Source organism: Lepisosteus oculatus, chromosome 3, assembly GCF_040954835.1.
Source record: "Lepisosteus oculatus isolate fLepOcu1 chromosome 3, fLepOcu1.hap2, whole genome shotgun sequence".
NCBI lineage: Eukaryota > Metazoa > Chordata > Actinopteri > Semionotiformes > Lepisosteidae > Lepisosteus > Lepisosteus oculatus.
Window position 1 is genome coordinate 14691582 of NC_090698.1, and position 13903 is coordinate 14705484.

Genomic DNA, 13903 nt, shown 5'->3' on the forward strand with positions numbered 1-13903 from the left:
AGTTTTAAGGAAAGAGTAAAAGAATAGCTTGCTACTGTATGATGTTTTTTCTTCATATCTTTACTTCTATCTCCTGCTGTTGTTCAGAATAACTTGTCTTTGAAAGGATGAAACTATAACATTTACAGTATTCGGTTTTAATTTAAGAAACAGACATTTATAATTTACATTTCTTTAATAGGATAAAATAATACAACAATGTAAAAACCTTTGTCATCAGAATAGGTTAATGTGATAAATTTAAAACCATTTTTACACTGTAAATCAGATCTGATGTTAACAAGGTTTCCATAAAATAGATTTTAAATAACACAAAACACCAAACACGGTAAAAAACATGAAATAATTTGTCAGTCATACTTTACAAATTAATAACATCATGTTATAAAGAAGGCAAAATAAATAACTTACAGGGGCTGATGATAAACCCAACTCAGTAGAAAAACTTAGCATCACTAAAACATTGTAAGAGGAGAAGTTTTCATTCTTAAATATAAAGACATTTAAAATATAGTTATTAAACTGTGAAAGATCACTCTCTTAATCATCCTGGCAGACCAGTCATTGTCAGTTGGAAACACAATCTGCTTCACAGGATGTGGGGTGTCAGTCGCATTAATGACATAAACTACCCTGTGCCTCGTACTCAAAGCCCATGAGGATTCATTTCCAGATTGAAATGACAGGTACCTCAGTCAGGTTAGGATCTTCAGAGCCACAAAAAGATTGTGCTGTTGATTTTGAGGCAGTTATGTTTGACCAGTGGCTTTACCAGTGTAACTGAGCTCAGTGCGCTGAGCGAGTTACAGAAGTAACATCACCTCTCTCTGAAACCTAAACAGTGTAAAACTCTGAGACGCAGACTTTTGGCATGGTAGAGAAGTTGGAAGTGTTGCCAGGCATGCTCAGAGCCCGAGAGTGACCGGGATCAAATCTTGGCAGGGGAAGGGATAGCTACGCTTGTCACACCGGCACTAGAGCACATGAGGACAGGTGAGGACTAGGTGCTGCATGGGGGAGACTGTTATTTCCCTCCCAGGACTCAAGAAGAGTCAACATTCTTCTTTGAAGCCTTTAACAGTGGCTGCCATGCTATTTTACTCTCAATAAACTCATTACTTTACAATATACAATATATTCTCATGCTGGTTGACTCTCAATATGGGTGGACAGAAAAACTCCTTGAAACCAAACACAAATGATGCAGTAAGATATTTGTTAAAGAATACCAGAAGCTTCTGAATATCCTGAATCATTGCTGAAAGCATACCTGGGACACTCTTAGGCCTAACAAAACATAACTCAATACATATTTTATTAAGTCACTTATAATTAAAATTATAAATAAGGTTTGTTTTAGATCAGACAAACTGTTAACCACGTTTCCTTAACATCCGTAGTATTTATTCCTTAAGTCACTATTGCCTAAGTCATCTACTGTCGGCTCAAAGAACAGCGCAGTGAAAAAAGAGAAGCTTGACAATGTATTGCATCACTTTTTCATATTGGATAAAAAAAATGTCCTCTGTAAATTAGGAGTTATTATCTGCTGTAAACAGGAAATAAGGAAAAGATCATCTCAATCAGATATATCGTGTTTTGCTTGCACATATTATTAATCTGATTCTGAGAACTGAATTATGTCCCTTCAAAAAAGCCAATAATGTATTACACATTGAGGGAAATTAAAAGAATGCAATATGCAGAAAAGAAATCATCATAAATGAGGAGTGAGTGTTTTATTCCATATTCACTACATTATTTCTTGAAGCAAAAAGTGCTAAAAGGTACAGTATTGGGTAAGGTTACAGTATGTTCTATTTACAGTTGCGCAAAGTGTAGTTTGAGGTAATAACCTCTTGAAATGACCAGATTTTGAAAAAGGTTAATTCTGTAATGATTTGTGCCAACTGGCTTTGGATATAAAAATATAACAAGATTGGAAGCAGGAAACAAAAAAACAGATTGGAAGACAATTCTGTTTCTGTCTGACTGTCCTTCCTTTCTATCTAACCTCATTGACATGATGGCTGTTCGTGGGGGGGTGCGCAGTTAGGAGTGTTTGAACTTAATTTTGAAATAAGCAAAATTCATTGTCTTAGATCACCGTGTCATTTTAGCCAGACAATGGGAAGAGGAATGGGAGATAATAAAAGTAATTCAAATGCAGCCAGTGTGCTTATCAGATTAAATAGCTTTGTCCTTCCCTAATTTTATCATTTGTTAAGTCTATTCTCTGCCTCACAGTCCTGAGGGTCTTGAGGTTTTAATTCCATCTCAACGCTAATTAACTCACTAGCAACTGCAAAAGCAAAACGGCTTTCTGCTTAATTGTTACCTGCCACGTTTCCTTGTCTAACTGCGAAACTGAATTGCATCAGCATTTTCAGGTACGTGCTAAGCAATTGTTTATTTAAAGGTAACAACGATATGCTGTTTTGCAGAGTTTTAACCACCTCTTATGAACCATTGGTATTTATTTGCTTTTGCTCCAAAAAAATAATGCAGTTTAAAGAGAATGGGAGCAAGAATAAAAAACAATACCATATCCCTTAAGATTTTCACACTTATATATATGATCAAATCGCACTTGTCAAAGGTAATGAGAGTGAACACAGGGTTGGGATAATGCACCATTGCTTAACATTGCTAGGTTATTTTCATAAAGATCTACCAGCACAAATCTTCTTGTGGGAAAGATACAGTATTTCATGTAAAAATGTATATACATATTTATTCTATCACTTATATCTGTGCATTTTAAGTAAGATATGCATGGCTCAGTCACAACACTGGTACTCAAAAGAGATTTAGCTGTGCTGTAAAAATTGCCAACACTCAAAGCTTTTAAAATAATATGCTCAGTGCTTCTTTTCAAGTAATTTTCTTTAAAGACAAGTTCTGGAGACAATTAAGCTTGTTTTAATAATAGAAATCAGAAATGCAATAAAGTTTTGTTGCCTGCCTCAAGAAGCCCCTTTCCTTCGCTTTGTGCACTGTTCTGAACAATGAGATGGGATCAAATCTAGGCTGTGCTGAGAAATTCGACATTCCCTGTTGAATTGTGAAATGGGAACAAAAGACCTGGGGGAGCCTTTGTTTTCTGGAGGGTTTCCTTCACCTCGAAACATCCTTCACTCTGAGCTGGTGTGCCACTTTTTAGACAAACAGTAGGCGTGTTAGATGCTGGAAAAGGGGACACAATATCTATGAAAAGCAGAAGCATTTCTTTTCTACACTTTGAGAGAACTTGTTTCTGGCAGTTTGCAAAACATCTTACACGTCACGGTGTCCAAATTAAATAATTATTGTGTGTGTGCTTTTCATTACAATCGTCTGTGCACAGATTTTGATATATCATTCTTCATTATTTGTACTTTTTTAAAATGTATTTTAATATTAATAAGTTAAAGATGTAAGAGTACAAGAATAGTTTTTTGTATTCTTATAAATCACAATGAATCAATTTTGTACTGCACCAGCTGTACATTTTACTTTGTGTTTGTATCAAAACTTGAGGAAAGAATCTGAGATTATTTATTTTTTTACAATTTTAAGTACATTTATTAACCATGTAAAATTTATGTTACCTTCTGTACAGGCCCACCTTAAATATATAAAAAGGGCCAAAATTTTTTTCTAAATTTTATTCATAGTAAAATGCATGCACTTACAAAAGTCTTTAATTGAGAGCAAGGATTCTTTTTGCAACTGATTCCTATGTTGTAACAATCCAATTGAAAAGATTTAATATTTTAGCTTTAGGAGCTGAAAAAGAACAATGTACAAATGCATTTCTCTACTTGAGAGAAAGAGTTTGGCAAATTCTGGCTGGTGATATCTTTTTGACAGCTCACACTATAACTAATGTCAATGGTAAAAAGGATTAGCAGGGTGTTATTGCTCAGGGAAAAATAACAAAAGACATTTGCAAATTCTTAATTCTATGAAACATTTCATTACAAGCCTGTTACAAATGTGATGATATGTCTTATAAAAGAAGATGCATTTATTTCAGCCAAAACTGGTTTCAAAATCATTTAATTTGTGGTTGGAAAGAGTTTTGAAAATATAACAGGTAAAAGGATTCAAATAAAGAGTGAAAGAATGAATCAAATATTTTTTAGGTCATTTAGAAAGAATTCAACTTAAATGTTTTGTTTTTTACTGGCTCTGCCTCTTATCTAGAAATCATCTATTTTTCATGACTGATGGCGTCAGGGGTGTCATGTCTTTGGACAGATTTGTAGCTCTCTTATAATTTTCTACCTGTCTTTGACTCTGATTAAATCACAGCTTTGATTCACCAGCAGATTCACAAATCACAAACTCTGAACTTCATGGCAGTTTAATACCAGTAGGCCCTTGGCCCTTGCTTTTCTGCAATGGTTACCCACCATGAAGGCCTGAATTTGGAATTTGGAATTTGCCAGTGGTTAGTGCATTGAAGTTGTGAACCAGCTTCTGTCCACAAGTCATATTTGACAACATAAAGAAAATGTCTTTTAAATCATTTTTTTTACATAGGGTTGTGAGGCAGGGTACATACTAGCTTCTTAATTTAATCCCCTAGACTACTACACATATTGAAAAATGCATATCCAACACTGTGATATCAAGAGTATTAATATCTAATGGAGCGGGCACACAGTATAAAGTAAAAATGAGATAGTACTTTCTTTTTTTAACAGAAAAAGTTCATTAGGAACCCTCCAAACAGTTATAAGTATGACTGAATACACATGGCACTGTAGAGAATTTAAGATGGCAGGACTATTAGCAGCTACAGTGTGGAAGCATTTCTCAGTTTTGTATTTTTTTTTCCTTTCAGACACTTAAAAGGGCCGAAACCTTTCTGCCCGATGTGGTGTTACCCATCCTGCTGGCTCAGGGCCTGCAGCTCTGCTGTCTGTAGTGTGTGCTGGAGAAAGACATTCTTCCTGCTGTACATGTGCAAAGATAGGGGTCCCCGCGGGGGTTGCCCCAGCCGGCCCGTGAAAGCAGAGTGCTGCCTGAGCAGAGCCCCCCTGTCCTTCTGGCAGGCCAAGGCCGAGGGGCATCTCTCCGTGTCGGACGAGGGGCTGTTTTTGCTTTGGGAGACACTGTAGCTGCTCCCTGCGATGGCGCGGGGAATCTGGGTGGCCAGGGTCTCCGTATTCCGCTGCGCTGCCTGCTCTCTCAGAAGACCGCCCAGATGCACGCCAGGGGCCTGGCAGTTCCTGTCCTCACAGGGCACCACTCCATCAGCTGACGGGCGGCTAAATGGGTCCCCGGTGTGAGTACGCACTGACCTTCTGTCCCTTATGCTGAGGGTTTGGCTCATAGCTCTGCTTAGACATGTAGCCTGTGGAAAGAAGGAGAAAAGAATGTTTTACTAGAACAGAGTAACAATTTTCCTGCCTGGGATCCTTTATGTAAGAGGTTGTTGTGTGGGAGTAAACACACCAGGTGTGATGCTGTGTTTTTTTAAAAATGTGTTCGAACAGTCAGGGCTTTTTGTTTCAGGCCACAAATAAATTAATCCCAAGATTGTGTCAAAAAAGTACTGTGCAAGTGCACAATATAATGGACAGTATTTGACCATTTTGAATAAAGCATTAATAATCAACAAAAGGCCTGATACTCACAAAGAGCTGTCTTCCCATTGTGAGACAACCAAAAAATCTACTGAAGAGTATTTAGTGAATTTATACAACCTTACAACCTTTAAACCATGGTCTGTGCAGTTATCAAGATGTCCTTACAGTAGGATGCCCGCAAAGCCCAAGAGAAGCAGGAAATGCTCAGGCTCCAGCCAACACCGTTTAAAACAAACATGTGAATGCACAAGGGGATTGTAAATTAAAATAATCTGCTTTGCCAAACAAGCAGACATAGAGGATCATTCACAAATTCACTTTACTTATTGTCTTAAACCTTTAATAAGAGGCATTATCATACTTTTGTTTGTAGAGTGTACAGTCTTGTTTCAGTCATAGACTAAACCAACAACCGTAGCAATAAGAAAGTGTAGGAGACAACAGCAACCCACACTGGCACAGGAATAGATTGTCCTTTTTTGACATTCCTAGATCTGACTTAACCTCAATCACTGCAGAAGGTCATTTTTGGTCTGGCCACTGTCCTGGAGCTGTGGAACATGTTTAAAAGTGTTAAACCATCACAAACAGACTATTGTTGTGACATCTCTGTGCTTAGAAAGGTTACAGCAAGCCTAGATGTTCAAGTAACAAGGTGCCTTGAAATGGGGACACATGAAGTGTCAGTGAATTATCTGTGTTAAAGGCACTGCCTCGACTGACTGACTTTTCAGCAGTGCCAACGTGTTTATTGCAGTTCTTGCTGAAAGGCTTGTACGAACATACGAAAATGCAGAATTCCACCCCCTCCCACCTTTTCTCTAATGTATTTGATTGCAGTAGTTTTTACTCACACTGAGACTCAGCGTGACCTGAAAAGAAGCTGTTTTTGCCATTTCTTCCTTATTTCAGCAGTGGGTGTCCATATCGGGATCCAGAGCTTGAGGGCAAGATTCCACTGTGACCCAGTCAACCCTACAGCTTTTGTTGTTCATTAATATTTTCAGTCCAAATTTATTATAAAATAATTTGGGGTTGGTTTGCTTTTTTGTTCATGATGCTGTAAATCCAGCTTAACCTGAGCCGATTTGTGTTACTGTCCCTTTGTGGGAAAGTCAGACTAATCTGAAATATTCTTAAAGGTGGCCTGAAATATATCACACATGGATCACTGAGGAAGAAATGTGACATTGAAAATAAATCATTTTTACATGGTAATGAATTTTACTTTCAATTAATGAATGAGGCGCTCTTGTAATTTAATTTGAAACAAAAAAGAAATGTATGGCTCATTGCATAGCTACTACAAAAAAGAACATAGTTTATCTGTTAATCAGCACTGCACAAAAGACAGAAAAACCAAAAGCTTCCAATGTCATAAACCTGCACTTGCCAAAAACATCACTTGGTCTGCTTTCTCCCTCAGCTCTGAACCATCCATGCTAGACCTGATCTGGCACATGGGCACATCTCATTGCAACTGCAAAACCGTTCCAGTTTTTCCAAACCTTTAGGAGCACTACCTCTTCCTAGAAGACTGCAGTCAACTATGCAAACCTGACTAGAAGGCCGTGGGTTCAAGTTTCCACTGCAGACACTGCTGTGGTACCTGCGGGTGAATTATTTTCATATTCCTTTTTAGGGGGGAATTCCTTCATGCAGTGTGGTGGTGGAATTGAAGTATGAACAACACAGGCTCTTTGCAAATAATAAGGTTTGACAATTGTTATTTTAATTGAATTAATCATATAAAGAATTTGCTTGTAACTTCCAAGTGTCAGACATATACTTATTGCTTTGAGAAAATAAATATAATTAGTTAAGCTGCAAAGCACACTTGCTACAATGTGTGAAAACATTCTCACCTTCAGGTTCTCTCTATGCATTATATGAACTGTGCAGCACTGGGGTTTGATTGAAAATAAGTTCTATGCTGCAGGGCATAATCTCCTTTTCAGTAGAGTGTTCTGTGCCTGAATGAGGATGATATGACAGGCCCAGCCTACAAAATGTGGGGCATGCAGAGTGCAAGGCTGATACCCATTTAGATCAGCAAAGACCTCAAGAAAATTGCAGGCTAATTAAGCAAATAAGCTTCACTGATGTTTTTGAATCTGACCAATGTGAGCTCTAAGAGATGATTTAGCCCTGAAAAATTCAATTAAAAGAAGGCAAACAGGTCGTAAATACTTTATAAGGAGGTGGAAACATATTACAGTTCAGAGTTGAGATGAGCAGGGAAAGAAAATTACTTTTCTTTAAAATTAAATTTGTCAGTCTTTTTTCTTTTTACAGTGTTTAAAGAGAACCGATTACTTCTATTATTACTGCTTAGTTTTCAGGATTTTTTCTGCTAGGTGTTTCTTATTATTCACATGGGTGTTTGGACATTCTTTGCAAAGATGTCTATGTAGTATTACAAAAATTATGGAATCACATTAAGCTTTTAGGTGTCTGAATTCTGTCTTCACAACTTCAGATGTATTCCCGACCCTTTTTGGAATGCATTGTGTTGATAACAGCCAACTACAGTAAGTGACGTAAGGGATCTTGAATTTTCAAACAGCATTTAATAACGTCTTTGAAAGCTTTCCAACAAGAACCCATAAGCAAGCACAGATGTTTCAAGGACATGAGATCCTGCTGATTGATGATAATCGTACTAAAGGAAAAGAAAACTCAAAGAGTTTGGACTCAAAGAAAGGACACATGCAGTAACACCTTCGCTACACTACAGAGTGAAATTAGATTTATTTTAAATTTTTAGTTTTTCAGAAACACAGATATTTAACTATGAGCTTAAGATGTATGGACATAGAAGTGTAAGTTAAAAATCCAATAAATCACACCGTTTTAGTCATGACTCTTTGGTGGTAGGAGATTGGTGGGGTAGTTTGACAATTTTGATTCTAATACCATGTACAGTAGTACATGAAATTGAAATTCATCAGTTTCCCTTCAGGATCAATAAAGTCTTATCTATCTAGAGTGAGTTCTCCTGGAGAGTTCTGTTCTTCTTCTTGACTTCCACTTTCGTTCATACAGTATGTCAGTCCACAAGAGACCTTTCCTTGTGTAACAAATACTGTATTTAGGTCTTCCTTAAATATAACTAGTACACTGATGGTTGATTTAAAATGAATGAATGAAATGAATGTAGCACATCCAAAAAAACATTACATATTTTGCAAGTTCCTTTAACCTTAACTCAAGGAAAGAAATGGTGGGCACTGCTTTATCTATTCGAATCAGGCAATCAATATGTACTTTACTAGAGTAGAAAAAAGCTTGTGTTCAGTTAATCCAGAACCATCTAGGTTTGCTTCTATTGATCTCTGCCACAGCCTCTGGTTAAATTTGACACTTCACTCTGAATTAAAAAAAACATGACCACAATAAATGTTGCAGATGATAATATAAGGATCTTTTATTTGAGTCCCTGGGTAAAAGTCCGAAGCCCATAAATTGAGATGTTGCAATGTCTTTGAGCCCTACAATGCATTATTATTAATGAAGCTAAGCAGGTGTGAGCCTGGTCAGTACCTGGATGGGAGAACCTCCTGGGAAAAACTAAGGTTGCTGCTGGAAGAGGTGCTAGTGGGGCCAGCAGGAGGTGCTCACCCTGTGGTCCATGTGGGTCCTAATGCCCCAGTATAGTGGGGCATTAGGCGCTGTCCTTCGGATGAGATGTAAAACCGAGGTCCTGACTCTCTGTGGTCATTAAAAATCCCAGGGCGTTTCTCGAAAAGAGTAGGGGTGTAACCCCGGCGTCCTGGCCAAATTTCCCCATTGGCCCTTACCAATCATGGCCTCCTAATAATCCCCCTCTTTGAATTGGCTACATTACTCTGCTCTCCTCCCCACTGATAGCTGATGTGTGGTGAGCATTCTGGCGCACTATGGCTGCTGTCGCATCACCCAGGTGGATGCTGGTGGTGGAGGGGAGCCCCCATTACCTGTAAAGCGCTTTGAGTGGAGTGTCCAGAAAAGCGCTATATAAGTGTAAGCAATTATTATTATTATTAATATAATAATAAAAATCAAAGTGATTTAGTGTCCCAGCCTTTAATGTTATAACCTTTATTAGCATGTAGTATGATGAAATAGAGTGTTTGGTTAAAAGCTCTATGTTATTTAAATAGTGTAGTGAAAGCCAGCTACACAATAGAGCAGTTTTCCAAAATACTGTATAGCACCTACACCTGTAGCAATTCCATCAGAAAAAGACTTCCAGTGGAATAGTCTGGGATAACAGCATTTCAGCACAAACAGTTTTTAGTCAGTGTGAAAAAAACATACAATTCTGAGAGAAGATAATGATTCTTTTGAAGACTTAACGCAGAACCTTGTGAATTTCAGGAGAGTCCACAAATTGAATATCTAAAAATATACTAGATATGTTGGAGTGAGGTTTTCACAGTGCCCTCTGTACTAGTCTGAATCTTTTCCATCTTCCTTGTATTTGCATTTAGCTTTATGTTTCCATGACTAAAGGCAGTAGCAGGCTGTACAAAGCTTCTTTATCTGTACAAAGTCCAGCATGCACGATAACTAAGCTTTTAAATTGCATTCATAACAAAAGCCAAAACCCCAATTATCACAATTCGCAAGCTCACCGGGGTATAAATATGGGCTCCTTGACCATTCTATCCCAGCATTTGTCACCAAGATATCCCTATACTATCCTCATGGCCAATGCTAAGGCAAGAATTGCATATTCAGGTCAAATTCTAATAATGTTTTGAGACAATGAATATAAAGGGACAGTGTACTTAATACTTAATACTTTGGCATTAACTCAACTGTCTAACGAAATGACAGTGTACTGTCAAAAGATCAGTCCTATCACAACTTGCCTCACTTATGAGGAATGAGCCAGAGAGGCAGCTGCAGGAATGCAGCTGGGGTGGAGGGAGGAGTGTAGAAAAGATGCGAACAAAACTGTGGGCAGCCAGTCAGTGTTCTTATGTATGAGACCAATAATCGGGATTAGAATTTGACCACCACCCGAACCTCCATTAAATAAAACCACATTTATCTCTATTAGTGTATTCCCTCAAACCAAACAGGTTAAAGCCAATCATATTAATAAATGTCTATTGTAATATATTGTCTTTATTGCCAGCATTTATCTCTGTCTAAGGAGCAGTAGTTTACTGAAAAACATCTTGCTTTTCTAGAATATAATTTAACAAAAATATTCACCTGCTCACTACCCACACACTATTACTCACCTTCACAAAAGAAGAACCAACATGAACTGAAAAATATGGGAGTAATGAGTGTAAAAGCAAAGAGTGTAAAACAAATAATGTAATTTTACATTTTCCATATAAACAATAATAAAATAATCCCCAGACATCAGAGTAGTTAAAATACTGTATGTGCAGGGAACAGAAGTGTTACATTAACTGCGGCAAGAAGGACCTGGACTCACGACCTTTGAAGCCAAACACATCCGATTGTGTTTCAAAGACAATTGTTCTAGCAAAATGTGAAAATCTTGCTTTCTACATACTGTAGTTTAATCAGCCTATGATCAGAATGTCCACACACATTGTCTCTGTACAATGGCAACAACAGTCTTATATAAAATGCTGCCACTTCAAGGCCTAGGATTCCTAATATGAACTGATAAAGATGTTGTCTCTTTTATTTGGTGTATACATTTGGTGTCAAGACAGACATTGGCTGAATTGTGACTTGTTTTTACAAATATCTGTGCACCAAGGTCCTGGAATCCTTAAAAGACAAAGATATAACTGTGTGAGTCTCAGTGTAAAGCAATATTTAACAACACATGCCCCCAGATAGCCGTTATCAAAAGAAAGAAAACCTCTACCGAAACTGTAGAATGACAGCACTGATGATGGGAATATCTATCCTGACAGGGGCCACACTGGGTTCTTGTTAATACACATTGAAAAGTCACAAACACAACAACACCAGAGCTAATGATGGGGTCAAAAGCAGATCAACAAGCAAGATGTTTTACCTACATGCAGTACTATTTAAAAGTTTGAAAATTTTGAGAGGCTAGAGGAAAGAATATTATTGCTTATCTTCACTACAGTCCCTAGATCCACCAATATTTTAGCATCCCTGAACAAGATTTTTTTTGTAGATTACTGACATTGATATCTCAGTGTGATAGTAACTCAATTTGCTTTCTGAGATACTGTACATCCATTTCTTTATATTTATCTAACCTTTTTTATTTTAAAATAAGTTGTCGTGGAAATGGTTTGCAAATAAAGCAAATATTCTCCATTAAACACTGAAAACTTTGATTTACAGTACGTTACAATATATTCCTAGCACATCTGATTCAATTTCAGCAAATATGTTGATTTTACTCCCACCTTATTGCACACATTGTGATAATGGTTTATAAGACCCTGACACAATAAATACTTCATATCGAGTAGTCTAAATACTACTGTTGCTTTGAATATTTAAACCCCCAAGTGTGAGAGCAATCTGAAAAACTGGTAACAACGGTAAACAGTTTGATTGAATAGTGTACAACATTATTTTCTTGAAAATTATTTTCAGATCACTGGAAATATCATTTTTGAAACAATAAAAGTCATTTTTGCTCAAAAGTAGATCACGGTAACCCAATGCATACAGTATATTACAGAAGCATACAACAGACAAATCTAATTCAATCTTATTCTAATGCTGTGACACCACAGTAAGAAAAGTTTGGTCTGTAAGTGACCTGAAGGGTGGAGAGCAAAAGATGACCCTTCAGTCTAAAGTTTAATGGCTGCTGGTGAGTTGGATATCATTAAAAAGGGACATTCTGAACAGGGATTCTAATATGGAGTGTATAAATCAACACAATGGTTTTGTTCTGATGGCACTTACAGCATAATTGTTGGCCTGCAGTTCTGGTTTTAATACTAGAGTTTAATAATAGTGGCATTTTTTGTAATAATGACACATTTCAATGCTGTGTTTAAGTTGGGGGTCCTTACTCCCAGCAATCTCATGAAAAGGAGTCAGAAAAGGTTAGAATGTAGGTCACATGTTAGAAGACCAATTACTAATATCTGTCCTTTAATCTTTAAGGAAAGAAGAATAGGATAGGCTTTTCTGAAGCCTGAAGTTAAGACATTAACTCCTCTTCTCCACACTCCACATTGGAGAAGCTCTCTGAAAACAGACAATGAAACTGTTAAAAACATTTTCACAACACGTAATGAGATTTCTAAAGACCTCCAGAGAAAAATAAATCAAGGAGGTTTCTGTAGGTGTGAGTAGGAGTGAAGGCTGACTGAGTAAGCCCCAAATGGTCCATAAGAAACAGAAAATATACCACCACAGGAGAAGAGGGGGAGTCAGTGTGAATATTAAAATCACAATATCCATGCACTGTTCTCTTGATAAATACTTTAAAATACCTACATCATAAGCAAAAGTTTAGTAAGATTTTAACTGTGGAAAATAAAGTGATCTGCAGAGCCGATTAAAGGAAACCAATGCATGAGTGCACTCCTTTGTTCCACTGTGTCTAACTATAATTAAACAGCTATACTTTCCATACTACTGAGTTCAGTATATTGATGGACCATGCTAAATTATTAAAACATTGTTACAAACAGTTATACACGCTATTCATCTATCTTTTCTCAATATGCTGTAATATAGTTTAATAAGTTCAAATTTAGCTGTTTTTCCTCAGTGTTACTGAAATGAGAGCAGCTCTGACAAAAAAGTAAGTCAATGAATACTGAATGAAGCTCAGACTGCCGTTTCAGAAGGCTGTGGTTTTATTGCCACATACATTTACTGTGTTTATTTCTTTACTTTTCTATTTGTATGTAAATGTGAGACTTCTTCGAATGTTTGATTCGTCTTTCATCCTGGAAATTTCCTCCATGGGCACCTACAAGATTGGTAAACAATGAGTGTGGAACTGAGCTCAGGTCACTGTAGACCTGTGGCAAGGTGAGATATAGTGAAAGACCGGCCCTCCTTATTCTGCCCCCTTTAAACACTGTGAGAGCCTGCCTCTTGCTTCCTCTGCCCACTGAAGGAAACTGCCCCCTTCCCCCTCTCCCCACTGAAAACTGCCCTGCCCCCTGCCCATTTATGGAGACACTGACATCAGAGCCGACCAGTATTTGAGTCTGCAGACAAATCCTGTTGTTTCCAACACTTAAATATAAGATTCGAGATCATATTTATAAAAAGAGCCTTATTACTGCAATTATGGAAAATTCATCAGACCTAATTATCAGTATTTTTTCTTTTCTATAAATAAAACTGTTTTATAAATAAAGTTTTTTTCATTTAATTTGCATTCTGTTAAAAAA

At 37.2% G+C, this 13903-nt stretch overlaps 1 protein-coding gene and 1 long non-coding RNA gene across 6 annotated transcripts in view; one reads left to right on the forward strand and one right to left on the reverse strand.

Moving 5' to 3' along the window:
- LOC138237685 (uncharacterized) overlaps window positions 1-13903 on the forward strand; it is a 50969-nt gene that overhangs the window by 25547 nt on the left and 11519 nt on the right. The window lies entirely within an intron of this gene.
- ccser1 (coiled-coil serine-rich protein 1) overlaps window positions 191-13903 on the reverse strand; it is a 266374-nt gene continuing 252661 nt past the window's right edge. Inside the window, exon 10 of one of the 5 annotated variants that reach the window (XM_015340413.2) lies at window positions 191-5344. In XM_015340413.2, the coding sequence (XP_015195899.2) occupies window positions 4871-5344 (474 nt within the window). In that variant the 3' untranslated portion in view covers window positions 191-4870. The remainder of the gene's footprint in view (window positions 5345-13903) is intronic. The other 4 variants (XM_015340415.2, XM_015340417.2, XM_015340419.2 and 1 more) reach the window with 4 other exon arrangements.